Genomic DNA, 26,857 nt, shown 5'->3' with positions numbered 1-26,857 from the left:
AGTGCTGTGCTGTCACCGTGCTTGTGTTTATGTGCATCCTTTCAGTGTCAGAGGAAGGGATAATACGTCTGTGGGAAATGTCTAGAGACCATCTGTGTTACCATGGCTGAGAGCTTCACCTGTGCGGGCCGCTTTGTTTGGCATCTCTCTGAATTTTTGGTTCAAATTTAATGATGGAAAATGTCCTGCAGTTGATTTTTTTGCCCCCCCCTCTTCTTGCTGTAGCCTCCCTTTCTTTTCCCTCTCTTTCAAAAATAATCTTTCTTTTAACTCATGTGGATCCACTTTATTGCCTTGCTATTTCACCATTCACATAAATAAGCCTTACCTTGTCAAGCAGTAAAACTATAAACATTTTTATTCAGCTGAAGCTTGCACGTATTTGCCAGATGCGGGGCAGAGGTCTGGTTATAATTCTTTAATCAGTGACTTGATGACTATCTGTACTCTGTGTTGAATCCTTATCATCTCCATTCTTATTAGTTAACAAGAGGCAAATAAGGGTGATAAATAATAAGTAGATGATGCTGAGCATCTGTTCATTAAGAGCCAAATGGGGAAGCTGAGTCATGGCAACAGGGAGTCTTCATTTGTATGTGTGTGCATGTTCTCACACTGTGTGAGGGAGAGAAGCAACAGATTCATAATGTTGAAGCTTTACCTTGGCTTGTCATACTCAGTCTCAGCAAACATGCAAGGCCTAAATCCAGCATAATAAGTTCAGGATAGACTCTGTTGTGTTGCTTTGCATGAAGCCATCTGGATGAAGGGCAGGAGCAGGGGAGTGTTCACTGTCAAACACTTTGCGATCAAATTTTTTATTTTTTTGCCTGACTTTCACTTTGATTTTGTGGAAAATCTGTGTGTGTTGTTCTGTTGCTGAAGTATGTGAATATGTTGGAACAAGCGCAGCAGCTATTGACAGCCTGTGTAATTATTTGTCTTGAGTTCAGACTTTGTCCTGGTCGTGAAATGAACAATCCAATAAAAGCCTTATGGTTATAGAGAGCTGATAAGGCCTTTGCTGCTCCTGCTACTGGGTCAAGGATAATAACATTGCTAATTATCAGGAAGTACAGAGATCACTCAAGATGAAATCATCTTCATGAATCTGTTACCTTTTAAAGTCAACACTGTGCTTACACCCAGTTTGTACAAACTACATAGTCATTATACATTAGAAACAACAAAGTTTCCATATATATTTGATAATATTCAGGTGATGTGATTCTATACTGATCATTTATTGTTGATACCTACAATTTTTAAAACTTTTGAAATGTGAAAAACAGATTTCCATCACAGGGGGTATTTGGGTCAGTACTGTATATCGGCAAGAAGAAATACAGTCTGAAAACTGTCAACGAAATGGTAATAAATTTGAAATCCTGTGAGTTTTTGACTCTCGTTTAGTCAAGAATTTCAAAAAAGAACAGGTTTAAAGTATATTTGGATTTCCATTTTATGCTTTTTCATAAATCACCTGTGACATTATGAGAGAAAGGACATTTTTTTTTTTTTCACGTTTATCACTTTTGTCCCTTGCTCGGATGTTAAATAAGAGTTTAAATTTAGCCATTTACTGGTGTTATAATTAGATACTTTGATTCATCTTTGTAGTTTTCCCTCTGTACACCACAACAGTCGAACCACAATCAAACAATTGAGATGTGATTGAAATGCAAAGTTTCAGTTTTAGTTCAAGGGGTTTAACAAAAGCATAATAATAATAAATAAAGCAGATAAATATCTGAAGTTCATTCCAAAGTGTTGAACTTTTTGTTTTGTTTCACTGAAACACTCATTATATGATCCAAAGAGATTTTGATGCAAGCAAAGGAGGTCATCATCAGGCTGAAAACCAAAATAGATCTATCGAAGAAAAAGCAACAACTTTAAAGGTGGCCAACTCAACGTTCTGGTACTGTGTATGTTCTTAAAAATGAAAACTTCACTGGCCGGCTCAGCAACACCAAAAGGCCAGACCAGAGAAGATAAGTCAAGTTGATGATAGCAGAATTCTTTCTTTGGTTAGGGAAAGCCCTTTCACAACATTCAGCCAAGTCAAGAACTCTCTAAAGATTGTAGGTGTCCAAACTACTGGTTATACTTAAAAACAGGAAGGACATTCTTCCTAATACATTCTATCACTAACAGATGATTATAGTAAGAGGAAAAAGTATGAAGAAGGAAAGGAACAGCTCACAATCTGAAGCATGCCACATCATTTCTCAATGGCATGGGAATGGATGACTGCCAATGGACTCGGGTCACTGGTGTTTATGGATGAAGTATAAGGATGAATTCTGAAATGTACAGGGCTGTACTCTCTGCTCAGATTCAGCGAAATGCTGCAGAACTGCAAAAATGATTAGATGGAGCTTCACAAGGTGATGGATAGTCACCTGAAGTATACTGCAAAAGCAACACAAGAGAGTACATGGAAGGGAAACGAGGTCAGTTGGCGACCCTGTGTGTAGAAGCAGAGCAGAGAAAAGGCCCGGACATGACACAGGAGTTCAGAGCTTTGTCTTTCATCAGTTGATGGCATTGTTTTGCAATCTGCAACTAAGGAAATCAAAGGAATTGAAAAGCTTGGCAGAAAGCAATTCCAATTGATTGGACATTTCAACCTGAATCTTAGATCTGAATTGGGACAGTTCCAATGCCCTAGTCAGTAATGTGCTGTTGAATAATTTAGGCAGAGTTTTCATTGAGCAGCTTCCATGAAACTGTGAACTGACCTGAAAATGACCCATCATCTTGATTTCCTCACTCCTGTGTACATATTTGATCACATCTGAGCAGGGATTACTTTGACTGGATTGAATCAGCTGCTGCCTTTTGGCATTAAGTTGCACTCCGTAATGCTTAACTGTAGCCTGCGCTCCATCAGCTCAGCTCATCTCTGTCCTTGAGTGCTGAGTCTCCTGGCTGCTTCAGCCAAATGTCTTCATTGATGTGCTCTAAATAAAACACTTAGATGTCACTTTGCACGTGACTTGCAAAAGATTTATTTGACATTTATGACATTTACTTTCAGAAAACGATATAAGGCCGGGGAGCTTTCTGGCTGCAGAGGCCGCTCTGCCCATTTGTGTAATGATATGGGATGAATTCCAGTTATTGGAAAGCTGTATAAAAATCTGAATGCTCCTTTCCTCGTGTCTGTAAAATTATGACAGAAGTGGCAGCTCTGGTGTAGACTTTTTAGTTTGGAAATCTGTCACAGATGGCTGTCTTCTTGTGTGCAGCCAAGCAAGTAATGTGATTGTGACAATTGTGTCTCTTTTGCCTACAGATTGAACATGCTGCAGGTTGTATGAGTGACAGATATGGGGTCGGCAAGATCTTATTTGCAGACTTTCACTGTGGCGGTGGTTATTTGCCAATTTCGTAAGTTTTTTTTCAAATATCATTTTGCATTCCAGTGTACTTTCTCCATTTGCTCACTGTTATCCTTTGCTTTGTGAACTAACTGAAGCATATTCTCTGATTTTGCTTACAACAAACCCAACAGTAACCACTGAAGGTTTGACCTCTGAGGTGCAGGCAAAGGCTGGAAGCTCCGTGGAGCTCGAGTGCAGACTTCCGTCATCAGACCCAGCAGTTGTGTCCTCTGCATCCCAGCACGTGGTTGAATGGATTCGACAGGGATTTGACATTCCTGTTCTGATTAAATTTGGATCTTATGCACCTCGGGTACATCCACAGTATGAGGGTAAGCATCTGTTACTACATGCATACACTGTTTGCTGTAGTTGATGCCATTGTCTCAAGTAGCTTATCTTCATACTGTACATACATGCTACTGATGTAAAGTATAATTATTGTATTTTTATTTTAGGATTTACTCTAGATATTGTATTGTAAGAATATTAGCTTAGCTGAATTAGCTTAAGAAGCTATTGGACAGACTGTAAGTGAATCACGTAGAGAAAGTTTGTTTCTCCTGTTAATGATGGCTACTAAATTTGATGATCCCCTGCATGTTGGTACTGCTCTTATTTTTTTTTTTTACAGGTGTTATAGTTGTTTCTGTATGTGAATATGCTTTAGTAAGGAACTTAAAACAGTGAAGGATTCTTATTTGTTGCCATTGTCAGTACAAAAGACACTCAGTGAATTTAAGTTGAAAATATTAGAATGATGGCTGAATATGACATGGTTTGGTCCAAGTTTCTTTTAACTGAAAGAATGTAACCAATATCAGGTTCTCAGAATACACTCAGTACCACACCTTGATGTCCTTTTCAGACCAATGTTATATTTGGAGCTACTGTTAAAGGAGGTGAAACATTGCATCATCGCCTATTGTGCGCACTCTGCACACAGCACAGAGAACAAAGAGTCTACAGGGGGAAAGAGCCTCTATAGTCCAAGGATACCTTTGTGTGGCTCCTGTTATCCTTTAAAGTTGCAAACAATGGAACAAATGTGGGGAAAAAGAAGGCATGTCTGGGTTAGTCAGATCTTTCTTTTGTCAGGGGCATTGTTTTTCTTTTCTGCTGTGCTGCCTGAAGAAAAGTTCAACCTATGGACCTCTTCGGTGTTTTTGAATTTCTGCTTGAGAACAATGTCGTCATAGAAAGAAAAATGCCAAAGGAGGCATGATGATCCCACTTCAAAGAGTAAAATAAATTTAAACAGTTCAGCTGGTAGCACAAAGCAGACAGCTAACTAACACTGAGTTGTTACCTTGTCATTTATTTTCAGTGATGAGAATACCGATAGGGGGTAGATAGCAGCAATCAACATTTCATTTGTATAATTACTGCTATAGCAATCCTCTTCTGCAATATTCTTCAAAACCCTTCTTACCCACTGTTGCATCAGTCTCTATAAACTCATTCGATGTGACTAAAAACTGTTCATACCGACACGAATCATTTTAAAATTCTGGCAGAGCTTCCAAAGCCACCAGATATATCAGATTTTTTTTCTGAGGAATGTGTATTAAAGATGAGGAACAAAAAATGTAGACTGTTTTGATCCGGTGCAGTTTCAAATATTGCACTGACTTTAAAGGTGCATGCGAGGAACTAAAAGAAGAAGTGGAATCAGAACTAAATGAAGTATGCGAAAATATAGATCACTATCACTAAAACTTAATTACCGATCATTTTAAGTTTCTTTTTGTGTCATTTTCAATATGTGATATTCAATTCAATTTCAATTCAATTTAATTCAATTTTATTTATATAGCGCCAAATCACAACAACAGTCGCCTCAAGGTGCTTTATATTGTACAGTACATTGTACAATAATAGATACAGAGAAAAACCCAACAATCATATGACCCCCTATGAGCAAGCACTTTGGCGACAGTGGGAAGGAAAAACTCCCTTTTAACAGGAAGAAACCTCCAGCAGAACCAGGCTCAGGGAGGGGCGGCCATCTGCTGCGACCGGTTGGGGTGAGAGAAAGAAGACAGGATAAAGACTTGCTGTGGAAGAGAGACAGAGGTTAATAACAGATATGATTCAATGCAGAGAGGTCTATTAACACATAGTGAATGAGAAAGGTGACTGAAAAGGAAAAACTCAATGCATCATGGGAATCCCCCAGCAGCCTATGCCTATTGCAGCATAACTACAGTAAGGGAGGATTCAGGGTCACCTGGTCCAGCCCTAACTATATGCTTTAGCAAAAAGGAAAGTTTTAAGCCTAATCTTAAAAGTAGAGATAGTGTCTGTCTCCCGAATCCAAACTGGAAGCTGGTTCCACAGAAGAGGGGCCTGAAAACTGAAGGCTCTCCCTCCCATTCTACTTTTAAATACTCTAGGAACAACAAGTAGACCTGCAGAGCGAGAGCGAAGTGCTCTAATAGGGTGATATGGTACTACAAGGTCATTAAGATAAGATGGGGCCTGATTATTTAAGACCTTGTGTGTAAGGAGCAGGATTTTGAATTCAATTCTGGATTTAACAGGAAGCCAATGAAGGGAAGCCAAAACAGGAGAAATATGTTCTCTCTTTCTAGTCCCTGTCAGGACTCTTGCTGCAGCATTTTGGATTAACTGAAGGTTTTTCCGGGGGGTTTTAGGACATCCTGATAATAATGAATTACAGTAGTCCAGCCTGGTTGTCACAAAATTATAGATGTTAAAATGCATCTACAATTCCTGCTCCCTAAGGACTTTTCATTTATGTCAGTCTGTCAGTTTAGATTTCTTGCTTGAGCTCAGGGCAGTTAAAGAAATCAATGGATTAAAACGGGGCTGTCTGTTAGTCACAAACACAACAATGCTATTGGATACAGGTAATTGCTGATTCCTAAATGATTATTGCCTACAAATCCCATAAAAGATTAAAAACAACAATTTGTTGCCGAACTCACTAAATCAATACTTTTAGAAAAGTTGCTGGACACTGTAGTACCTTGCCAGGGGTAAATGGTGATTTGTTGAGGACTATTTTCACCTGTGGATTACACATTGTGTGCTGTGTTTGCACTTACAGCACCAGGGATGCTGTAATGCATTAAGAATTTACTCAAAATAAAATGCAGGGCTTGTGATCAGAACAAAAGGCCACCCAGTGCAATGCATATACACGGTCGGACGATGAAACTCTATCACCCAGAGGAATGAGATAAACCAGTTTTTGGATGAATAAACAGTAACAGGCAGTTACATCAATTCATTGTTGGTGTCGGACTATTCATTTTTTAATATAGAATAATTCCAGCTTCATTTTTGAAGTCACTTTCCGTGTACAGTGTACCAATCTCTTTGGTGTCATGTCCATTGATTGCTCTAGGATACGGTAATGAGCTGCAAACACCGGCATTACGTGTTTCTTTGTCAAAGGATCAGAACCTACTTTCAGCTGAGTTAAGGCCTTTGTCATGCGAGCTGGATGCCACTCCCTTGCCCAACCCAGGCAGGAAATATGACACAGACATTTACATAGTAATAAAGTCGGGGCAAACGTTAGCTGATGAATTATCGTAAATGGGATTGGGGCAGACTTTAATTCCAGCCCCGGCTCATAAAAAGCAGTAGCCTTTTGTCACTTACTCTCAAGACAATCCGTCAACGTGCAGCTCATTACACTGCATGTTAGTTTTCAGACGAAGGCTTCTAGTAAAAAGCCCAATAAAAATATGCCTGCCCTTCAACCCATAAATTACACTATTTGTACTCAACTCGACTCAACTACAAAGCTCTCTTCAAGGAAAAGCAGCAGCTTTAATAGACGGGTTTGCTAATCACATGCCTCTCAGGCGACAAACAAAAAGCTGCAGTTTTATACAGGTTTGAAAAAGATGCTTTGTCCCATCTGAGGCAAAGCTTTCTCACAGGTACCAGCCGGTGTGGGAGTAACAGGTGCAGCATGGGAAACCAACGCTTTAGAGATGGAACGACTGGTGTGTATTTCACCCCCTCGGGCCATGAATGTTCTCGGGTGTCTCAATAGTTTGGCTTCAGGACTCAGTCTCCAACTGTTGTTTAGCTGTTGTGATTCTAATGGAAGTTATCCAAGTGATTCACTCTGCTGAGGCTCATTTTTTTTCGTTCCATCATTCCTCCCTTTTCATCACCTTAAACTGATTAAACTTCTCTACATGTAGTCCACCTCTCCCATCAACATTCCTTGTCTTTTGGCCGTGTTTGTAGCTTTGCAAAGTGTGAGTTACTTTAGATTTTCATCTGATTGCTCCCCTGAGAGGGTTAAGGGCTAAAAAGGGCTTAAATAAATTTGTGTAATAGAGCTGTAAAGATCAAAGGATTAGCATCTTCTCTGTGGAAAGGACAGAAAGTCCCTCAACACCCATACAGCTGCTGACTATAAAAAAGTAAATACAGCTGTATAAATGCACTGTTCGCAAGCTCTTCCTATTCAAATCCCATCATAATCAGCCTGTGTGCAGGAGCAACACATTACGCACAGCTGAAATGGCTAATACTTCCTTTTTCACATGGAAAAACATTAGAGCCTTCACTGGGATTACTCATGTTCGTTACAGCAGTGAGTAGACCTCAGCGTCTGACAGGGACAGAGACCTTCAATACCAAATTTAAAACCATGACACAGAAGAGCTTAACACACACAAAAAAAACAAAAAAACAAAAACGAGGAGTGAAACCTTATCGTTTTCTTTTCTCTAACCGAAACCAGAGTGCCTCTGCGAAGCTTGCCAAGAGCTGACGACATCTTATAGAGATGATGTGGGCTTGCTGCCCATGAGTATCACATTCTCAGGGTCATAAATGTCTGGGCTGCGCAAAATGGTATTGAATTTAAATAATTTTTCATACAAGCCCCTGTCACAGAAAACAAGACACTTTCCCCCTGAGATACGTCCCACCCAACCGAAGCCTTTCTTTAGAATTTGAAAACGTCATCTCCAAAATGTTACATATCCATTTTGGAAGAAAGAAAATCAATATCTCTGGTGCATCCTTCACTCTGAATAAAACTGGTAAAAATAAAAAGCACACTCCGCAGTCCTCCAAATGTCCCTTTTGTCAGTAAAGTGCCTGTTTTTTATTGAGCTCTATTAAGGACCTCAAACCTGTGGTCTTTTCATAAGAATAGGTGTTTTTGTTTGGAATTTTAAAGCATTTTGGTACCGTGATCCCTGCCCTGATTTTCCTTTTTTTTTAAAACATAAAATGTATAAAAATTACGTGGTACTGTGGCTAAAATACAATAATGATGAGGCATAAACTCTTTAAGGTTCAATGTAAAAAAAAAAAAGATCTTGAGCTGATGTGATTTTTGTAAAAGATCTTACTTCGTCTTAGTCCATCTGAAATAAAACGATGCCTTTTAATTATCTCTACTGAAGGAAAAGAGGCTCCTTTCCCCCTCATAGAGTTACTGTCTTGAGAAAGACGATGACCATCACTTTTAATAATGTATTCTAGTAGACTTTTCATTTCAGACTTAATTCCTTTATTTGTAGAGAGTTGTATTTCTTCACAGCACTGAATGGTTTCATGTTTCCCTGTCACCTGAGAATGTATTCAGGAATAATGCCTTTAGGCGGCTTCACTTGGAGACACTATATTCACTATATTCAGCCATGTTTTTGTGTGTGGAGTATGTTGAATTGAGCTGAAAGGAGGATAGCTGAATGAGTCTCAGACCTGCAAAGCTGCTCTTTGGCTAATTTATAATGTTTTTAGTGTGTGGAGCAGTGAACATGACAAGGAAAAGTATTGAGTCTTGTTGGTGCAGGCTGGGTGTCTGTTTTTCCAATTTAGGTTCATCATCACATTTTTTTCCCGGTGAACACTGTTTCAAAGCAAGTTTTTTAGGGCAAGCTTTCAACAGTTTTTCTAAGGTACCTGTAAAGATCTGCTGCTATGCAGCCACACACTATTGGAGACTGCTGCATTTGAAAGTAGAATATGAATGCAAGAAAAAGAGGAGAACTTAAAATTCACTGCCTGTAATATAGACATCAGCATAGTCTGAGCATCAGAATCGGCAAAACAAACGAAAAATCTGTTAAAATCTCAATTATTCTATATGACTACAATTTTCCATTAAAAGCAGATACGCAATATCTGTTTTAAATTTGGATGATATCCTCTTTACCTCCTTATGAAACTCTGCGTTACTTCCAGCACTGCTGCTACGTGTGGCTCCTGTCTGGTCCTGTTCTGACCAGTTTTACGTGTGCATTTGCAATATGTGGATCTCTTCTCCTGTGTGAAATCAGCCGACCATCAGTTTGGATTTTCCTTATTTGATTTTGCGTAGATGGAAGGGGGGCAGGATTGCAGAGAGATAGTAGCACAGGTGGTAATGATTGCAAGATTCCATCATCTTCAGTGGTTGAAGCAGATCCTCATACAGTTCAGGTTGTTTGCACCTGATTTGTTCCTCAAACACTGAAGGATGTTACAGTGTATCTCTATATTTGCACAATTTTCATAGTACACAATCCAGTCACTAAAGACTGCTGTTTATTTTATGGGTCATAGGAGACCCAGCTCTCATCACCAGGGATGATCCTCAGCATGCCAGTTTGACACTGAAGTTGATATTTGCTCTCTACCCAAACATCAGCATCCCAGCAGGGATGAGAGCACTGCAGCACTTTACAAGTAAACAACCTTCAATGAGATAGCGGCCAAATTTAAATCAGGTACGGTTTCTGCTTTTTATAGGCCGATTAGCAGATCCTTTTGATCCCACCTCGTATTTAACAGTTTATGGGTATAAATTATTCCATTAGATAGCCACTTATTATTTAACAATATAGTATCATAAATTATTCTGACTGATTAACACCCTATATTTAATAGTTGGTGTTATTTTTGATGGTCAGGAGTGAGTTTGGCTGAAGGACAAAAATGGAAATGCTGTTGTTATATTTACATCAACAATGCAAAGCCAGACTGCCTTCATTTTACTACACTCCTGATTTGTTGGCACACTTTACCTTTCGTTAAAACTTGATTCTCATGCATGCACACATTTTCAGACAGTGCCTCTCAGCACAAATAATCTATGTCTGACAGTCTGAGTCGTGCACACTGTCTAAAGTCTAAATTTCCTCTGTCTCTGCCTCTGTGTTGTATTGTTTCTGTGGCCTCACACTTAATTTACCTTTCATTCAAATCCTTTGCTATCACGCATTTTTCAAACAGCAGCAGTGATGGCAGTAGGCCATGCTCTTGTTTCCCCTCCACCCCTCTCTTCACTTTTATCTCATCACTCCCAGTTATGTTTCCTCAACATCCCTGCAGCACTACAACCCTTCCTCTTAAGGTGCAATAGTGACCCATATCAAACTGATCTCGTAAACAGGCAAGCAGTAGAAAAGGTGCCAGAGGTCAAAGGGTGGGATTTTAAAAAGTGTTAATCCCCTGAGTGTATGCTCATGTGTACTTTACTCTACCTTAACCCCCACCTCACTTTTCCCCTGTGGATTTTGTCCCCTTTGGCGGCTTGGAAAAGTAAATACACTGTGTTATCAGTGTCAGCATACCTAACTCCAACTTCCTGGTTCTTTTTGACTGTCAGGGCTTTCCCTCCCTGTCATAGTAAACAGAAATCAGAGCCTCTGTTAATAATTACCATCATAGCACAGGGATCCCAGTGGGTCTCAGGCTTCCACGGGGCAGTCTGCTTTCTGTTTACATGTCTTCATTTTGAGATGGTGCAGTGAGAGGCTGTGTGTTCTAACACAGTGCGTTCATTGACAGTTTCTCTTCGGCCATGCTTTCCCATGCTATTGGGTCACCGGACAATTGCGTGTCTGTTAAAGTGTGAAAAACTAGATGGACATGGAAAGATGTGGGCTGCAGACTGGAAAAGATAAAGGCTTGATGTTGCAAGCTACACTGGCTCCAGGGAGCCGTCACCTGGCAACAGGGAGATCAGATTTCTAAGTTTGTGCGTGCATGTGTGCTGCAGTTTGCGTGTTTGCTTGTGCATATGTTGCTGTGTGGTCATTTTAAGGCACCATTTGAGGACACTATTCATTTCCTGTGTGACAAAGCATCACAGACCAACAGATGCACACACCTGAGACCTGACAAGTGAAGTCACAATTGTCTGCGCTATTCCTCTGTCACGTTCCATGCACCTACCTTCTCACTTTTTTCCTGCACTCTGTTTCCGCAGGGCGAGTATCTCTGGTACGAATCACCACCCTCAGGCTGGAGGGCCTGCTGCTCGCTGACCAGGGCTTGTATGAGTGTCGAATCCTCTCACTGGATAAGCCAACAGATGAGCTGCAAAATGGCACCTGGACTGTACTTTCTGTTACTGGTGAGGTTAATGGAACAGCTTGTGTGTGTCATCATGGCTGCTCTCAAAGAAGAATTTAGTTGGCTTTTTTACAGTAAGCCAGAGATCAAAATGTAAATAAACGACAGGATTGAACCAGATTCGAACAGTAATTTCCATCTCAGCCCCCTGGACCAGTTTGTCACTCAAACCACTGAAAATGAGAAACGCTAACTTTTACTACAGCACAGGAAAGCCTGCCTGAGGCCTTGGTACTATTTTGTTACTAGCTGAAATGTTGCTCTTATGTCTTGTTTGCAATTTATTTGATGAGATTGATTTATTGCTATCATTACAACAGAAGCACACATCCAGCTTAGAAGTTATATTTTGGTCATGTTATACCAACAACTTTAGATTCTTTAGCAGCTCAATGGTGTATTTACCACATATACTGTATATAAAAGATGGACATAACGTCAGCCACTCAGCCATCCATTTGTTGTTTTATGTCTGCTTCTTCAACAGTAGTCTTTTTCGTTCCTCCTTGTTTAGTGAGGGTTTGATTTGACTAAAAAGACAAAAGGACACTGCTGATGCATATATTTGACTTAATAATCCTGGTCTAAATCCTGCCCTTTTTGTCATTTATTTTACTTTAAATAGGTTCTTAATTCACAAAATTACCATGTTCTATTAAATAAAAGAACATGTCTTTAAATTTGTTTTATCCTGTCTTATGTTTGCAGCCAGTGGAGTTGCCCCTTTCTGAGATTTCAAGGAATGCAGTTTTTAGGCACATTTTCTTTATGGCTTTACTTTTAAGACCCCTTTTTAAATCATTCACATGCATTTATTTATATATTATACAAATCAAGAAACAAAATGTAACATGAGCTATATGCCTCTATTATAGGCTCAGTTGTGATGTTAGCAAATAACCACGCTGATAAAACGTAAAACAAAGTAGTCAGTCCTGAAGTGCTGCTAGCAACATTGACCACACCACAGTTATTAGAGGAAATTAAAAAAGATAAATTGGTAAGAAAAACTCTTTTTAGGCAAGTGAAGTAAAAAGAAATGCTTGAGTATAGAAAAAAAAATTACTAAATGAAGCAATATTATGTACTAACAATGCTAAAATAAAAATACTAATCTAATTTAGGCCTGTAGAGTCTGAGTTTAACCTCTTGGGTATTTTGTAATTTCTCTGAGCAATACACGATCTGACCTTTGGGTTAATTAGCTAGAATAGTCACTCCTGGGAACATTGTGGCATTTTGTCTACACACAAGTGAGGGTAGACTTTCTTTTTCACATGACTAAATGCGTGTTTTAAACTGAAAATATTTTGAGTGCTTCAAGCATAAAAATGGAAATGACTAGAAATGGAACCAAAAATGAGCATGCAGATAGATGTGTGTCATACAGCTTTTTTATCTACATTCAATTTTAAACCAATTACCAGGCAACAGCTAACCCCTCATGCTAGCAACAAATGAAACTATAATGCACTAATGCAGACTGCTCACTCTGCATTCCTGTAGCTTGGGATGTGGCAGTATTACATTCAGTGATGGGAGAAGGCGGGAGGAAAGGTGGTGCAGTCAGAATGGAAAGCAAGACCTGGGGTGTGGTTGAATAGTCAAATTTGCTTGGGAAGGTTCCCAACTAAGCCGAGTAAGCTGGGACTATCTGCGCGGCAACCATGATAAGAGCTTTTTTGCGTTCTCCACATACTAAGGAAAGGTGCTTCAGTGCTTCCTTTATTGCCACTTTTAGCCCAGGACCCACACGACCATCCTCAAGGAAAAGAGAAAAAGGTCATTCTATCCCAGAGTTCTGACCAGTTATGAAAACAACCAAGAAAAAGTGCTAAAGTGTGCAGATCATGTAAATGTTAATTATCAACATGTTTTCCATTTACAAAACTTGCTGATATGTTTTGATTTTTAAAGTAAAGATTATGAGTTATTTAGTTGTTAAATTGTATTGGTTTCCAAAGGAAGAAACATAGAAAACATGACTTAATTCCTTTATTTTTTTAGGCTACATTCTATATAATATATATTAATACAGTATAAAGAAGTTTATATTATTCAAATGTGATCTTTTAGCTTACAGTCTACCGTATGAACTTCCACTCATCAGGTAACTGCTGTATATACTACATAAAAAATCACCTCTTAAACTGAAAGAAAACGAACATGATGTTAAAAGAAGTTTTTTTTTTAATAGTGTCTAAACTTTTTTAACAGATCAGGTAATTTGGATAACTTCTGACTTCTTTTACCTGGATTTTGGAAAGAATAGTCATTGACTAGAGTTAGCGTCATACTTCTTGATAGGTGTAAATAATAAATCGTAATATGAAATATTCATCATTATTTTTGCCCTTTGAAGTTGATCTATATTTTCGAAAACCTTTGCTATGATTCCACACACAAACATACAGAACAAAGTAGGAGTGCGCCTCAGATCAAAGCGGCAGAAACAGTTTCACCGAGCTGGTCTGTGTGAGCATCAGGATAGGGGTGAGAATAGTAATAGATGATGACTGTGTACTTGAGGGCTTGGATGTTACTTTGCTGGCATGCCCTGCAAGTATGGGCTTTACCTATTGTTTGCACTCCCCTTCAATAATAATCTGTGCGACTGTCATGGGTTTGAATTGGCGAGATAAAAGAACATGCTTCTTTTTCTGTTTTATTAGTCAATAATATACTAAAGTTTATTTTCAGAGAGTAAGTAAAAAAAACTTAAATATTCTTCATATACAGCTACAGTAAGGTTATAAGTTATGGTGGCTTTTTAACTCTGAAGTGTTTGCAGACAAAAAAGGAAGGCCTGATTGTCCTTTGATAAGATCTGAGATTTAAAGTGTCAGCAAGATGTTCTAAAGGCACATTTAAAAGGCTGCATTTGCAACTGACATTTTCAGTTAGGTATGTGAAATAATAATGTGTCTTTCAGGCTGCTGCTGTAACAAAGCAGGCTGTACTGCTGTCATGTTGTATATAAATGTATTGTCTGCTAATCCAGTTTTTCCTCTTTTGTATTTTTTCCCTTAATACTTCTGCTTTGAAGACAGAGCTTTCTTGCTTTTTACAGAAGGCTAAACAGCTCGAACAGCTTTAATGCTCCTTACCATTGACTCACCAAGTCTGTTGAAATGTACTGGGTGGATGAAATGCCATTCTTCCAAATGAATTTCCCCACATTTGGTGTTTTGATAGTGATATTGGAGATTGCTGTTTAACACATCGGTCCAAAATTTCCCACAGGTGTTCAGTTGTTGGAGCATGACATGTGATTCACATCATTTCAAAACTTATCAAACCAATCAGTGGCACCTTTATCCCTATGGAGACCATTTCCATCAGTAAAGAAATATTTCATCATATGAAAAAGTTGAAAATCTTTATATTAATTTGTTACACTTCCCACTCAGGGGACACAAACTATGCCATCAGAATGTATGAACATGTATATTTGTTTATGGATGGTGTGAATAAGTATTCAATCGGAATTTGTTTTTCCATAAATGGCGGAATCTGTTTTTAAGTTTTTTAAATTTAGATGGTTTATGAGCATCTTCTTAAAGCTGTTTTTATATCCATAGCCCCACCCGCCTTCACTGAACCCCCACCTCCTGTCCTCGAGGCTTTGGTTGGAAGTCACATTTCTCTTTCCTGCATGACTAATGGCAACCCTACTCCAGCCATCACTTGGTTTAAAGACGGCATTGCCATTCAAAAAAATATTTCTGAGGTATGTATTTTTTAAGGGGTTTTAAACCTGCAATACAAGTATAGCGCTATAGTTGTTACATGCATGGGGTGAAATAAATAAACAAAATTTTCCTCGAAAATAATATATAGTAGTACTCTCTCTCTTTTTTTTTTCAACCCTCAGCAGTTGGCTGCACCTTTCTGAGCCTGGTTCTACTGGAGGTTTCTTCCTTTTTAAAAGGGAGTTTTTAAAAGGGAGCCATCTAATTATTCGGATTTTCTCTATATTATTGTAGGGTCTTTACCTTACTAGTGACTTGAGTTGATTGTTGTTGTGATAAATAAAAGTGCATTGAACTGTATAGTGTTCATGCACTGCAATACATACAAAGTTTGGGTAACACTGAGCAAATGTATCCAAGATACTTTAAAATCAGCCTCAGTTCAAATGCCCATCCATCCATCCATCCAAGTTGACACAGTAGTGTTGATGCAAAGTGGCACACGAATAGGTTCTAGAAAAGTCCTTGGAAGGAAAACAAAGGTGCTTTGGACACAAGCACCAAATCTGTTATTACTCCTACCTGTTGAAATATTGTGGCACAGGAACCATTGTGTGGATACATGTGAAGTATGCACGTAGGAAGTGAAGATTCTACTATATTACTATTCTACTATCAGCTGGATGCAAATGTCATACAGTACTAAATACTGACATTATACTGTAGGATGCCAATGCTTTTGCAGGCTACAATTGCTGCTACCTATTGTACTTTCTGTGTGTTTACCTGCCTGCTGCATTCAGCCACCTCTCCGTTTTTTTACTATGTCATATTTATCAGGATGGAGTTTTATCTCTGCGAGCGGTGAGTATACATTCAGCAGGACAGTACACTTGCCACGCCTCCAACTCTGAGGGGAACGTGACTTGCGTGACAAAAGTGAAGATCAAAGGTCAGTTGTTGCCTAACAGTCTGTCTGTCTGTCTTTCTGCCTGCCAATTCCTTTAGTTTCTGTGATGTCTGTGTGCCCAACTGGCTTGAAGCCACCATAATTTACATTTCTGTTTCTTGCCCTTGCATCATGCAACAGAGCAGTAAAAGAAGTTCAAACTGAACTTGACTGGTATTTAGCCACGCAGTGACTAAATAAGAGTCAATATCATGATGTGAGACAAGATATCATCTGGGACTTGCCGATGTTGCTTTATCGTGATAAAGCTTTGTGTTTTGCTCAGTGTGAAGGCTTCATTTTAGAGAAGTTGACGTAACTTAGTGAAAAGTTTATTGTCTGTGGTCATGAATATATGTGTATATATGTGTGTGTGTGTGTGTATATATATATATATATATATATATAAATAAAACACCCAGCACGCCCCTGCGGGCGGTTTATCCTTCAAGCTCGGGTCCTCTACCAGAGGCCTGGGAGCTTGAGGGTCCTGCGCACGTGGACCACCGTTACCTTCACCCTCCACATCCTCTCGAGCTCTTCTCTGAGCCCTTGGTATTTCTCCAGCTTCTCGTGTTCCTTCTTCCTGATATTGCTGTCATTCGGAACCGCTACATCGATCACTACGGCCGTCTTCTTCTGTTTGTCTACCACCACTATGTCCGGTTGGTTAGCCACCACCATTTTGTCCGTCTGTATCTGGAAGTCCCACAGGATCTTAGCTCGGTCATTCTCCACCACCCTTGGGGGCATCTCCCATTTTGACCTCGGGACTTCTAGGTTATACTCGGCACAGATGTTCCTGTACACTATGCCGGCCACTTGGTTATGGCGTTCCATGTATGCCTTGCCTGCTAGCATCTTGCACCCTGCTGTTATGTGCTGGATTGTCTCTGGGGCATCTTTACACAGCCTGCACCTGGGGTCTTGCCTGTTGTGATAGACCCCAGCCTCTATGGATCTTGTACTCAGAGCTTGTTCTTGTGCTGCCATGATTAGTGCCTCTGTGCTGTCTTTCAGTCCAGCTTTGTCCAGCCACTGGTAGGATTTCTGGATATCAGCCACCTCCTCTATCTGCCGGTGGTACATACCGTGCAGGGGCCTGTCCTTCCATGATGGTTCCTCGTCTCCCTCCTCTTTCTTGGGTTTCTGCTGCCTGAGGTATTCACTGAGCACTCGGTCAGTTGGGGCCATCTTCCCAATGTATTCTTGGATGTTCCTTGTCTCATCCTGGACTGTGGTGCTGACACTCACCAGTCCCCGGCCCCCTTCCTTCTGCTTAGCGTACAGCCTCAGGGTGCTGGACTTGGGGTGAAACCCTCCATGCATGGTCAGGAGCTTTCTTGTCTTTATGTCAGTGGCTTCTATCTCCTCCTTTGGCCAGCCTATTACCCCAGCAGGGTACCTGATCACGGGCAGGGCGTATGTGTTGATGGCCCGGATCTTGTTCTTACCATTCAGCTGACTCCTCAGGACTTGCCTGACCCTCTGCAGGTACTTGGTGGTTGCAGCCTTTCTAGCGGCCTCTTCATGGTTCCCATTTGCCTGCGGGATCCCCAAGTACTTGTAACTGTCCTCTATGTCTGCAATGTTGCCTTCTGGTAGTTCAATCCCCTCAGTTCTGACTACCTTCCCTCTCTTTGTTACCATCCGACTACACTTCTCCAGTCCGAACGACATTCCAATGTCATTGCTGTATAGCCTGGTAGTGTGGATCAGTGAATCGATGTCTCGTTCACTCTTGGCATACAGCTTGATGTCATCCATGTACAGGAGGTGGCTGACAACTGCTCCGTTCCGTAGTCGGTATCCGTAGCCAGTCTTGTTAATGATCTCACTGAGGGGGTTCAGGCCTATGCAGAACAGCAGTGGGGACAGAGCATCTCCTTGGTAGATCCCGCACTTGATGGTAACTTGTGCTATGGGCTTGGAGTTGGCCTCTAGTGTTGTACGCCACATCCCCATTGAGTTCCTGATGAAGGCTCTTAGGGTCCCATTGATCTTGTACAATTCTAGGCATTCCAGTATCCAGCTGTGGGGCATTGAGTCATAGGCCTTCTTGTAATCAATCCAGGCAGTGCACAGGTTGGTCAGTCTGGTCTTGCAGTCTCGGCTGATTGTTCTGTCTACCAGTAGCTGGTGTTTTGCACCTCTGGTATTCTTGCCAATTCCTTCATATCGGCTAAGACATATATATATATATATATATATATATATATATATATATATATATATATATATATATATGTGTGTGTGTGTGTGTGTGTGTGTGTATATATGTGTGTGTGTGTATATATGTATATGTGTGTGTATATATATACGTGTGTATATATATATATATATGTATATGTGTGTATATATACGTGTATATATATATATATATACACGTATATATACACACATATATATACACACACATATACATATATATACACACACATATATATACATATACGTGTATATATGTATATGTATGTATATATGTATATGTATATATATATATATATATATATATATATATATATATATATATATATATGTATATATGTATATGTATATATATATGTATATGTATATATGTATATGTATATATATGTATATGTGTATATGTATTTTAATTTCTCTTTCTTTTATGAATAAAATGCATAATTAGTTCTTATTTTGAAAAAGAAACTTTTCTTCTGATAATAATTGTTTCTAATTGCTTGTAATACATGCAGGTGTTCACACACGTGAAAATTACAAAGATGTTTTCAAATCATAGCTCTACCGTCCAGTTTAGGGAGAAATGCATGTAAAATATGCAAATAGGTTACTGTATATCATTGGATTACACCAACACACCACTGCGTAATACACTGTGGAATATATTTCTGACTTCTTCTGTACTCCTACTCCAACTCCTACTGCTGATTTTCCTCTGGAGGACCAGGATTCATCTGTAGCATGGTGTATGGGGAAATAATTTTTGTTTTGGCAAAAAGTCTTGTTGAGGCTTCACTTAATTTTGGAATCTCACAGATGCAGTGGCCACATTTAAAATAATAATCATGAGCACGTACGGCTCTAAGTCACATTATCTGAGCTTTGGCTGCATTCCTCTGAAGCATTGCCACATGGATGGATTACTGACTAATAGCTGATCTGGATGGAATCAAACTAAAAGCCTTAAGTAACCTCTAAACACTCACTCTTGCATATATGTCATGCATTTATGATTATAAACTTGTTCAGTAATGAGCGCTGTAATGATTATGATCTTGTTTATATATGTATATAAGACATGTGGTGTTAGAACTTTTTTATTAGCTCTGTGCAAAGAGCACACATGTTAATACAAGTTTGGAGTGGCTCAGGGAAGAGATAAATGTAACATTGTAATGGTACTAAAATAGCTGCGTTTGACAAATTCCTTTCAGTTTCTTTGGTGTACACACTGTTTTTCTTTTTGACTTTTGGTTTGGTTTGTATTAGCACATTTGTCACCACAACTAAAGGCTTCAAAAGAGTCATTGTAGAAACCCTCATGTGTTAAAAGATCCAGTCAACCATTATAACCTTAGGAAGCTAGAGACTGACTGATTTATTGGTGTATATGGTGTCAGGTCATAGACTACAGATAAGTGATGGATGCAGCCTCTGTGAGGTCTCCCATTAGTTTGGAAAGTCACTCTTGAAGCTTTGAGTTAAACATTTAAGACATAAGATAGCTCAGATTTTTGAGGGCACTCTGTGCTCATACTTGTCAATCAAAACATAGACCTGCTCTAAAGTATACCAAACCTCATCTTCCTTTTACCACAAGTGGAACCATACTTTATATACTAAACAGCATTCACTCATCAGTGAAGTTACAGATTTAGTCAAATGTTGGCTAATTTTGTCATATATGAATTGCATATGATATATATATATACTGTATGACATCCTATTTATAAATTCTTTCTCCAGACAGAGGAGTCACTTCCTCCTTAGAAAGAACACTGGTTAAGGCAGTTTTGCATTGGCTCCACTTTTCAGAACCAGAAACGTTATGTATAGTTAATGTTTCCAGTGTGCAATGGCATGAAAACAGAACAAAACATATTACATATACATTAAAAGATGCTTGGGGTAACTCTGCAAAGATTTTTTACATAGTTTGTCTAGTAGAGTGGTTCTGATTCATTCTTAAATAGTAAAGTAATGATACCTTAATTGTCTTTTGTCAGTAAAATTTTAATGTACTGCACTTACATACAGTGACTAACACTACCTATCATTAAAAACAAAAAAAAAATGCAAATGTTTCAGAAAGCTGTAAAAAGCTCATTTAAAATTAAGAAACATATATATATATTTTTATTTACTATACAAATAACAAACCAATTAAATCATGTTCTTAAACCCACATTTGAGCCAGCACACTGGACTTCTCTGACAAGTATATCATTCAACCACTAAAACTAATTTATCTATTCAGGAATGCAAGTAAATATCTGTAGTTTGCCATCTTAATCAAAAAATAATAATGTCCTTAACAATTTTTTTCTGCTTCTTTTGTAAAACAGTAAATTTGAAAATTAAGAGATAACAACAGTAATTAATTAAAATTATATTTTTAATGCTAAAATATGAAGTGCTTATGCATACTGATACATTAACCATCACAGAAAATATTCTAGTAATTGCCTATACTCTTAGTTTAGGGCATCTGTGCATCTATAGAGCACCCTTGTACTCTATATACTGTATATACTCTGCATGTATGGATTTTTGTCAGATATATTGATGTCATAATTTTTTACTTCACTAAAAATGTTTAAGCACTGGCCTCACATATGCACAATCTGAGCTGTGTTTACTATTTCTACAAATTAGTGTCTTGACAAATTAGTTACTAATAACAGGTGAAGTCTATACTCCAACTTATCACCTGTACGGCACATATTGAGAATATTAATTTTTAAGTAAGTACGTACTTTGGTTTCTGAACAAGGACCCAGCAGACCTTGGAGAGAGACAAAGGGCTGCTCATAAAGAATGTAAAAGATGTATAAATACAGTGTATGTGACATGTCTGGTCAAGCAAAGACATGATGGGGACCGCTGCAACATCGCAGAATGTTTTGTATATTTTAGTGTTACGGTTAAAAGAAATGTTTGAAAAGCCAATGGGGTATTAAGTTGGATTTTATTTTCATTTCTCAGTAAACATCTACTTCTTACAATTCAACTTTTGCTGTGTTGTATTTTGTTTCTTTTATTAGGTTTTAGCATCTATTTTTGTTGTTATTACGTTTCACCAATATACAACCTATTTAACCATTAAATATCCAGTTGTTTCCCACTTTATCTGTGGTTGTGTCTTTCGCTACCATGCATTTCATGAATAATTCATTCTGATATTTATTAGATTGATATTTTGCATCACAGACTATTTCATTTTTTTCTCTCCTATGAATAATACGATTTTTAAGGGAATGTAAGAAATTAGTAGATGTCTCAAGGAGGGTAAAACAGGTTTTGCTCTGAGACCAGCTAAAACAAAAGGAATACAACATACTATACTCCTCTACAAGAAGAATACTGTAGTCCAGCGTAATGTTAAAGGATAATACTGAGCTACTGATGTATTTATGTTGTACTGAAACATATAAGGCATCTTTTATATCACGCTTAAGTATTTTTTAATACTTGAGCAATATACTGTCTTTTGTTGCATCATAAAAAAGGTGTAAGATAGTGAAGGTTACAGTAAGTATAATTTAATTAAAAGAGAATGCAATATACTAGAATAGATGCAACAATCTATTTGAGTCTTTTATCATTATTTGATTATATTGCAGCTCTTTCCTAAGAGGTCCTTCCAATTCAGTTTTTTTTTTGGCAAAATAGTCATTAAAGTAAAAGGAGAATACGACACCTAGTGTAGATAAGGGACATATTGTGAGGATGAGTATTGAGAAAGAGAAATCTGTTAAAACTGTTATTTGTATGAGGTGAATTTATTCATCTAGATACAAAGGAATTGTACTTATGTAATTTATTAATTTTTTGTGTCCTCTGCCAAACTGACACTGTTTCTTAGATTTTTAGGTTATTTATTTAATAACTATAGAGACAAAAAAAAAGGAAATCTTTATTATTATACCCTGCACTCAGCCTTTTTGTATCCTGCATCTCCAGGTCCGCCTGTCATTGTCATACCTCCCAAAAACACCTCTCTGAATATGTCCCAAGATGCACATCTCCAGTGCCAGGCAGTGGCAGATCCCCCCAACATGACATACGTGTGGGAAAAAGGTGGAGAAAATGTCTATCACATAGAGTGAGTGAACTACCATTTTGATTATTATCCTTTTTTCTTTTCTTTTTTTTCCGAGAATGTTGGAAAAGCTTAGTGGTTGTTACGTAAATCGAATTTTGTGCTTTTTGTTCAAGATTGCCTTCATTATCTTTTGCATCATAAAAAAAGGAAAATCACAAAAAGCGGATTACTGAGATTTGTCACATTAAATCTTTAATTTAAATTTTTTTTAAAAAAGGAAAAAGAACCCAACATGTTGGGCAGGTTGTACAAGAGATGAGATTTACTTTATAGTGACTGTAAATGCTGTTAAAATGTTAAGTTACATAATTTCATGAATATATATAGTTTGCGTTGAAATGTCTTTATTTGAAATGTACATGTGTAAGGTGAGAGCTAGTGTCTCGTGAGAATACCCTTAACGAGAGCACACGAGACTTTTCATGGACTGCGAGGGAGCAGATGTCTCTCATGAAGCGATTTAAGCTAAAAGTTTACTAAAAGAAAGGGCAATACAAGGACTTAAGGACCTCTTTTCAGGACAAGCAGCCAACGAGGTATTTGTCATTTGAGAAATGTTTTTTATTTGTGTTTGGACTTAATATGTGTACTGTAAAGTTGCTAATTGTTTGTACTGTTCGCTCGTGACCAGTTCTCACGGCGTAATGGCGTAATGGCGTATCGGCGTACTGGTGATGGTGAAGCTGAGGAGAGAAGGCCCAAGTAATAAACGCCCGTTTCAAAGAACCGACCTGTGTCTGTGTTGTCGTGAAGAGAGCTACAGTGAGAACTCGCCTGCTCAACACGGGTAGGAGAGGACAGGATCGCCGCGGATGACGAAACGACGCGGATCCGGTGCATCACGTCAGATAAGCAGAGTGCATAACGCATATCGGCACAGCATTAACAAGCAACGGTGGTTAGACTGAGTTAAAGCGCTAATTTTCACGTTTAAGATCAGGAGAAGCTCTACCACAAAGTGAAGTTAAGGTGGTGTGAGAAGTGGTTAAATGTGAAAATTGCAACTAAGGGACTCATCTGTTATTCTTGCTTGCTTAATGTAGAGATTAATCCAATGTGTTTGCATTTATAGTTGTTGTACATCACAAGGTTTATAGAACAAACAAGTAAATATTTAACAAGCTCACAGGTTATGAGTAATTTTGAGTTATACAAAATCTGCTGAGTTTATGTGAATTTTAAAGGGGTACTATACTGATGTGAAAACTTGAAAACCTTTAGTAATGTAAATGATAAGGATTTAAGGTATTTCTAAGTACATTTACACTGTTATTGTATATTTGTGATAAGGTGATTTTTGTTGTTCTTGTCTGTTTGAAACTTAAGTTCAGTATTGAAGTCAACAGTGTGTTGGAAGACTCATACATACATTTATGAGCCTTAATTCAAATTAAGTTTATTGCAACTTTCACTTACACATAGTCCAGAAGAAATCTAGTTGAAGTTTAATAGCTGCACAATCACACTGCTATAATCTCAACATGTCTAACATAAGCAGAGAGACCTGCCATAAAGATGCTGAACAATCCGCTCAAGCTGAAGCTACTGTCACTGAATCTGCAGCAGAACTAGAGGGGCTTCGAAGAAGTGAGAGGGCGCGTACCCTAACAGAAAGGGGAAGAGCATACCAAGATGAGAGACTGAAGCACATTCAACGCAAATACAAAATCATCTATGAGAAGTGGAGGTGTCATGCACGAATAGGCAAAGAGTTATTAAGTGGTGATGCTTCTAAGGATGAGTTAACTGAGCTTATTGAGAACATCAAAAGCACCTGTTCTGATGTAAAGGTGGTTTATGAGGAGCTGCGTCAAGCGCAAACCCCTGAACCAGACCTGCGGCGCAGGGTTGATACATGCATGTCATTCTCAGAATTTATTATTCAAAGAGCAGAGAGACAGCTTAAAGGTCATGAAGCAGATAAAGATGAAGAGTCTTGGCCTGATGCTGGATCTGTTCTAGGCTCAACAGGTTCTGTTTCTAGACCACTGTCTCGTCAAGGATGTAGTTCTACCCACTCTAGCAGCCACTCTGTCAAAAGAATAGAGGCTGTAGCTGAAGCTGCTGCAACTCAGGAAGTCTTGGCAGTGTTGGAGGAGCAAGAAAGGGAAGAAACAGAACTTCAAATGTTAGAGGCTGAGAACCTAGCCAGACAGCAAGCAATCCAAGATAAACGTAGAAAACTTGCACGCCTAGAAGAAGTAAAGAAGCTAAATGCTGCTAGAGCTCGAGTGAGGGTCTATGATGAAGCTGAAGAAAACATAGAAGCAACTGATTTGTCGTATGGTAGTGAAGTACTGCCAGAGCTTAGAGTCGCTGACTCCACAGTACTTCCAGTCACAACCCATTCTCTCAATGCATCAAGTCCCCCATTTATTCCTCAATCCCTAACAGTCACAAGTCAAGCTCCTTGTCCACAACAGCTACCTCAGTCTCCTCCAGCCTCAGTGTTGAGGCCTCAAGAGCAGAATAGCTTAGATCTGGTCAATGCACTAGTAGAAGCTATGAGTGCAAACCGGCTCCCAACACCAGAGCCTGGGGTGTTTACAGGAGATCCCTTGAAGTTCAAAGACTGGCAACTGTCCTTTGAAACATTAATAGAAAGGAAGAACATCCCAAAGAATGAAAAACTGTATTACCTAAAAAAGTACTTAGGTGGCACAGCAAAGAAGGCCGTGGAAGGATTTCTTCTATTGGGCACAGAAGCAGCATATGACTCAGCCTGGAAGCTTTTAGAGAAACGTTTCGGAGACCCATTCCTAATTGGGAAGTCACTCAGAGACAAGCTGCATGCATGGCCAAAGATAGGTTCTAAGGATGCTTGCGAGCTAAGAGAATTTGCAGACTTTCTCAAGAGCTGTGAGGCTGCCATGTCTCATGTCAAGATGCTGGAGGTCTTGAATGACTGCGTTGAGAGTCAGAGGATTCTGCTGAAATTGCCAGATTGGTTGGTTTCCAGCTGGAATCGCAAAGTGATGGAAGTCAGACAAGTGAAAGCTGAGTACCCACCATTCAAGGTGTTTGTTGACTTCCTATCAAAGGAAGCAGATCTTGCTTGCGATCCAATTTCCTCAATACAAGCACTTAAGAGTGTTGAAAGCGAGAAACCAAGGCATCTACGAAGCCAAATAGTTCAAGCAAAGACTCTGACCACAACTACAACACAGAGCAGTATTACATCATGTGTTTTCTGCAAAAGGACAGGACACATCCTAGACAAATGCCGAAGTTTCACAGAAAAGACAGTTCGGGATCGTGTTAAGTTTGTACACACAGAGAAGCTTTGCTTTGGATGTTTGAAGACCGGTCATCACTCAAGAAAATGTGATAACAAAAGCACGTGTGAGAAATGCCAAAAGAGACACCCAACATGTTTGCATGACGATAAGTTCAAGGAACGTCAAAGGCCAATCCACCTAAATGCAAGTGAAATTTCAAAGGACAAGGCAGACACCACAGAAAGGACCGCAACAGCCACTTCCAACAGAGTTATTCAAGAGGGTCTAAGCACACGAACATCTTCTATCTTGCCAGTCTGGGTGTCATCTATTAAGCAGCCAGATCAAGAACTGCTAGTTTATGCACTCTTAGACACACAGAGTGATACCACCTTCATACTAGATGAAGTAGCTCAAGGCCTGAACACAAACAGAGAGAATGTCAGTCTGCGACTGTCCACAATGTCTGCCAAGTCGACAGTTATTCCATGTCAGAAAATGACAGGTCTACAAGTGAGAGGATACAACTCAGAGAAAAGGATTCCACTACCACCTGTTTTCACAAGAGAATTTATTCCAGTAAACAGGCTGCACATTCCTACCTCTGAAACAGCTCTAAAATGGCCACATCTAGAGCAACTGTCAGAAAAGATTCCACCACAGTTGGATTGCGAAGTAGGCCTTCTTATAGGCTACAACTGTCAACGAGCCCTCCTCCCAAGAGAGATCCTGTCTGGTGACGAAAATCATCCATATGCGCAGCGGACTGATCTGGGCTGGAGCATTGTTGGTTGCTCACATTCAGCAAGCGACAACAGCGATCCAATAGGATTCAGTCATAGAATCATAGTACGACAAGTGACACCAACTGTGCATCCATCAGTTCAGCTAAAGAAGGAAGTGCACTTTGCGTGCAGGACTCAAGTCAAAGAGATCAACCCACTTGACATAAT

The 26,857-nt window shown here is 39.1% G+C and overlaps 2 protein-coding genes across 4 annotated transcripts in view; both read left to right on the top strand.

Moving 5' to 3' along the window:
• Positions 1-26,857, top strand: part of LOC309709925 (transmembrane protein 230-like) — a 133,075-nt gene that overhangs the window by 18,595 nt on the left and 87,623 nt on the right. The window lies entirely within an intron of this gene.
• igsf9a (immunoglobulin superfamily, member 9a) overlaps positions 1-26,857 on the top strand; it is a 66,789-nt gene that overhangs the window by 8,199 nt on the left and 31,733 nt on the right. For all 3 annotated transcript variants that reach the window (XM_082538833.1, XM_082538832.1, XM_082538834.1), the window contains 6 exons: positions 3,302-3,396; positions 3,521-3,721; positions 11,590-11,736; positions 15,317-15,465; positions 16,268-16,379; positions 22,545-22,686. In XM_082538833.1, the coding sequence (XP_082394959.1) occupies positions 3,336-3,396; positions 3,521-3,721; positions 11,590-11,736; positions 15,317-15,465; positions 16,268-16,379; positions 22,545-22,686 (812 nt within the window). In that variant the 5' untranslated portion in view covers positions 3,302-3,335. The remainder of the gene's footprint in view (positions 1-3,301; positions 3,397-3,520; positions 3,722-11,589; positions 11,737-15,316; positions 15,466-16,267; positions 16,380-22,544; positions 22,687-26,857) is intronic.

The sequence above is a fragment of the Aulonocara stuartgranti genome, assembly GCF_965226115.1.
Source record: "Aulonocara stuartgranti genome assembly, chromosome: 7".
Taxonomy (NCBI): Eukaryota; Metazoa; Chordata; class Actinopteri; order Cichliformes; family Cichlidae; genus Aulonocara; species Aulonocara stuartgranti.
Note: the sequence above shows the minus strand (reverse complement) of the source record. Positions and strands in the feature narration are given on the sequence as shown.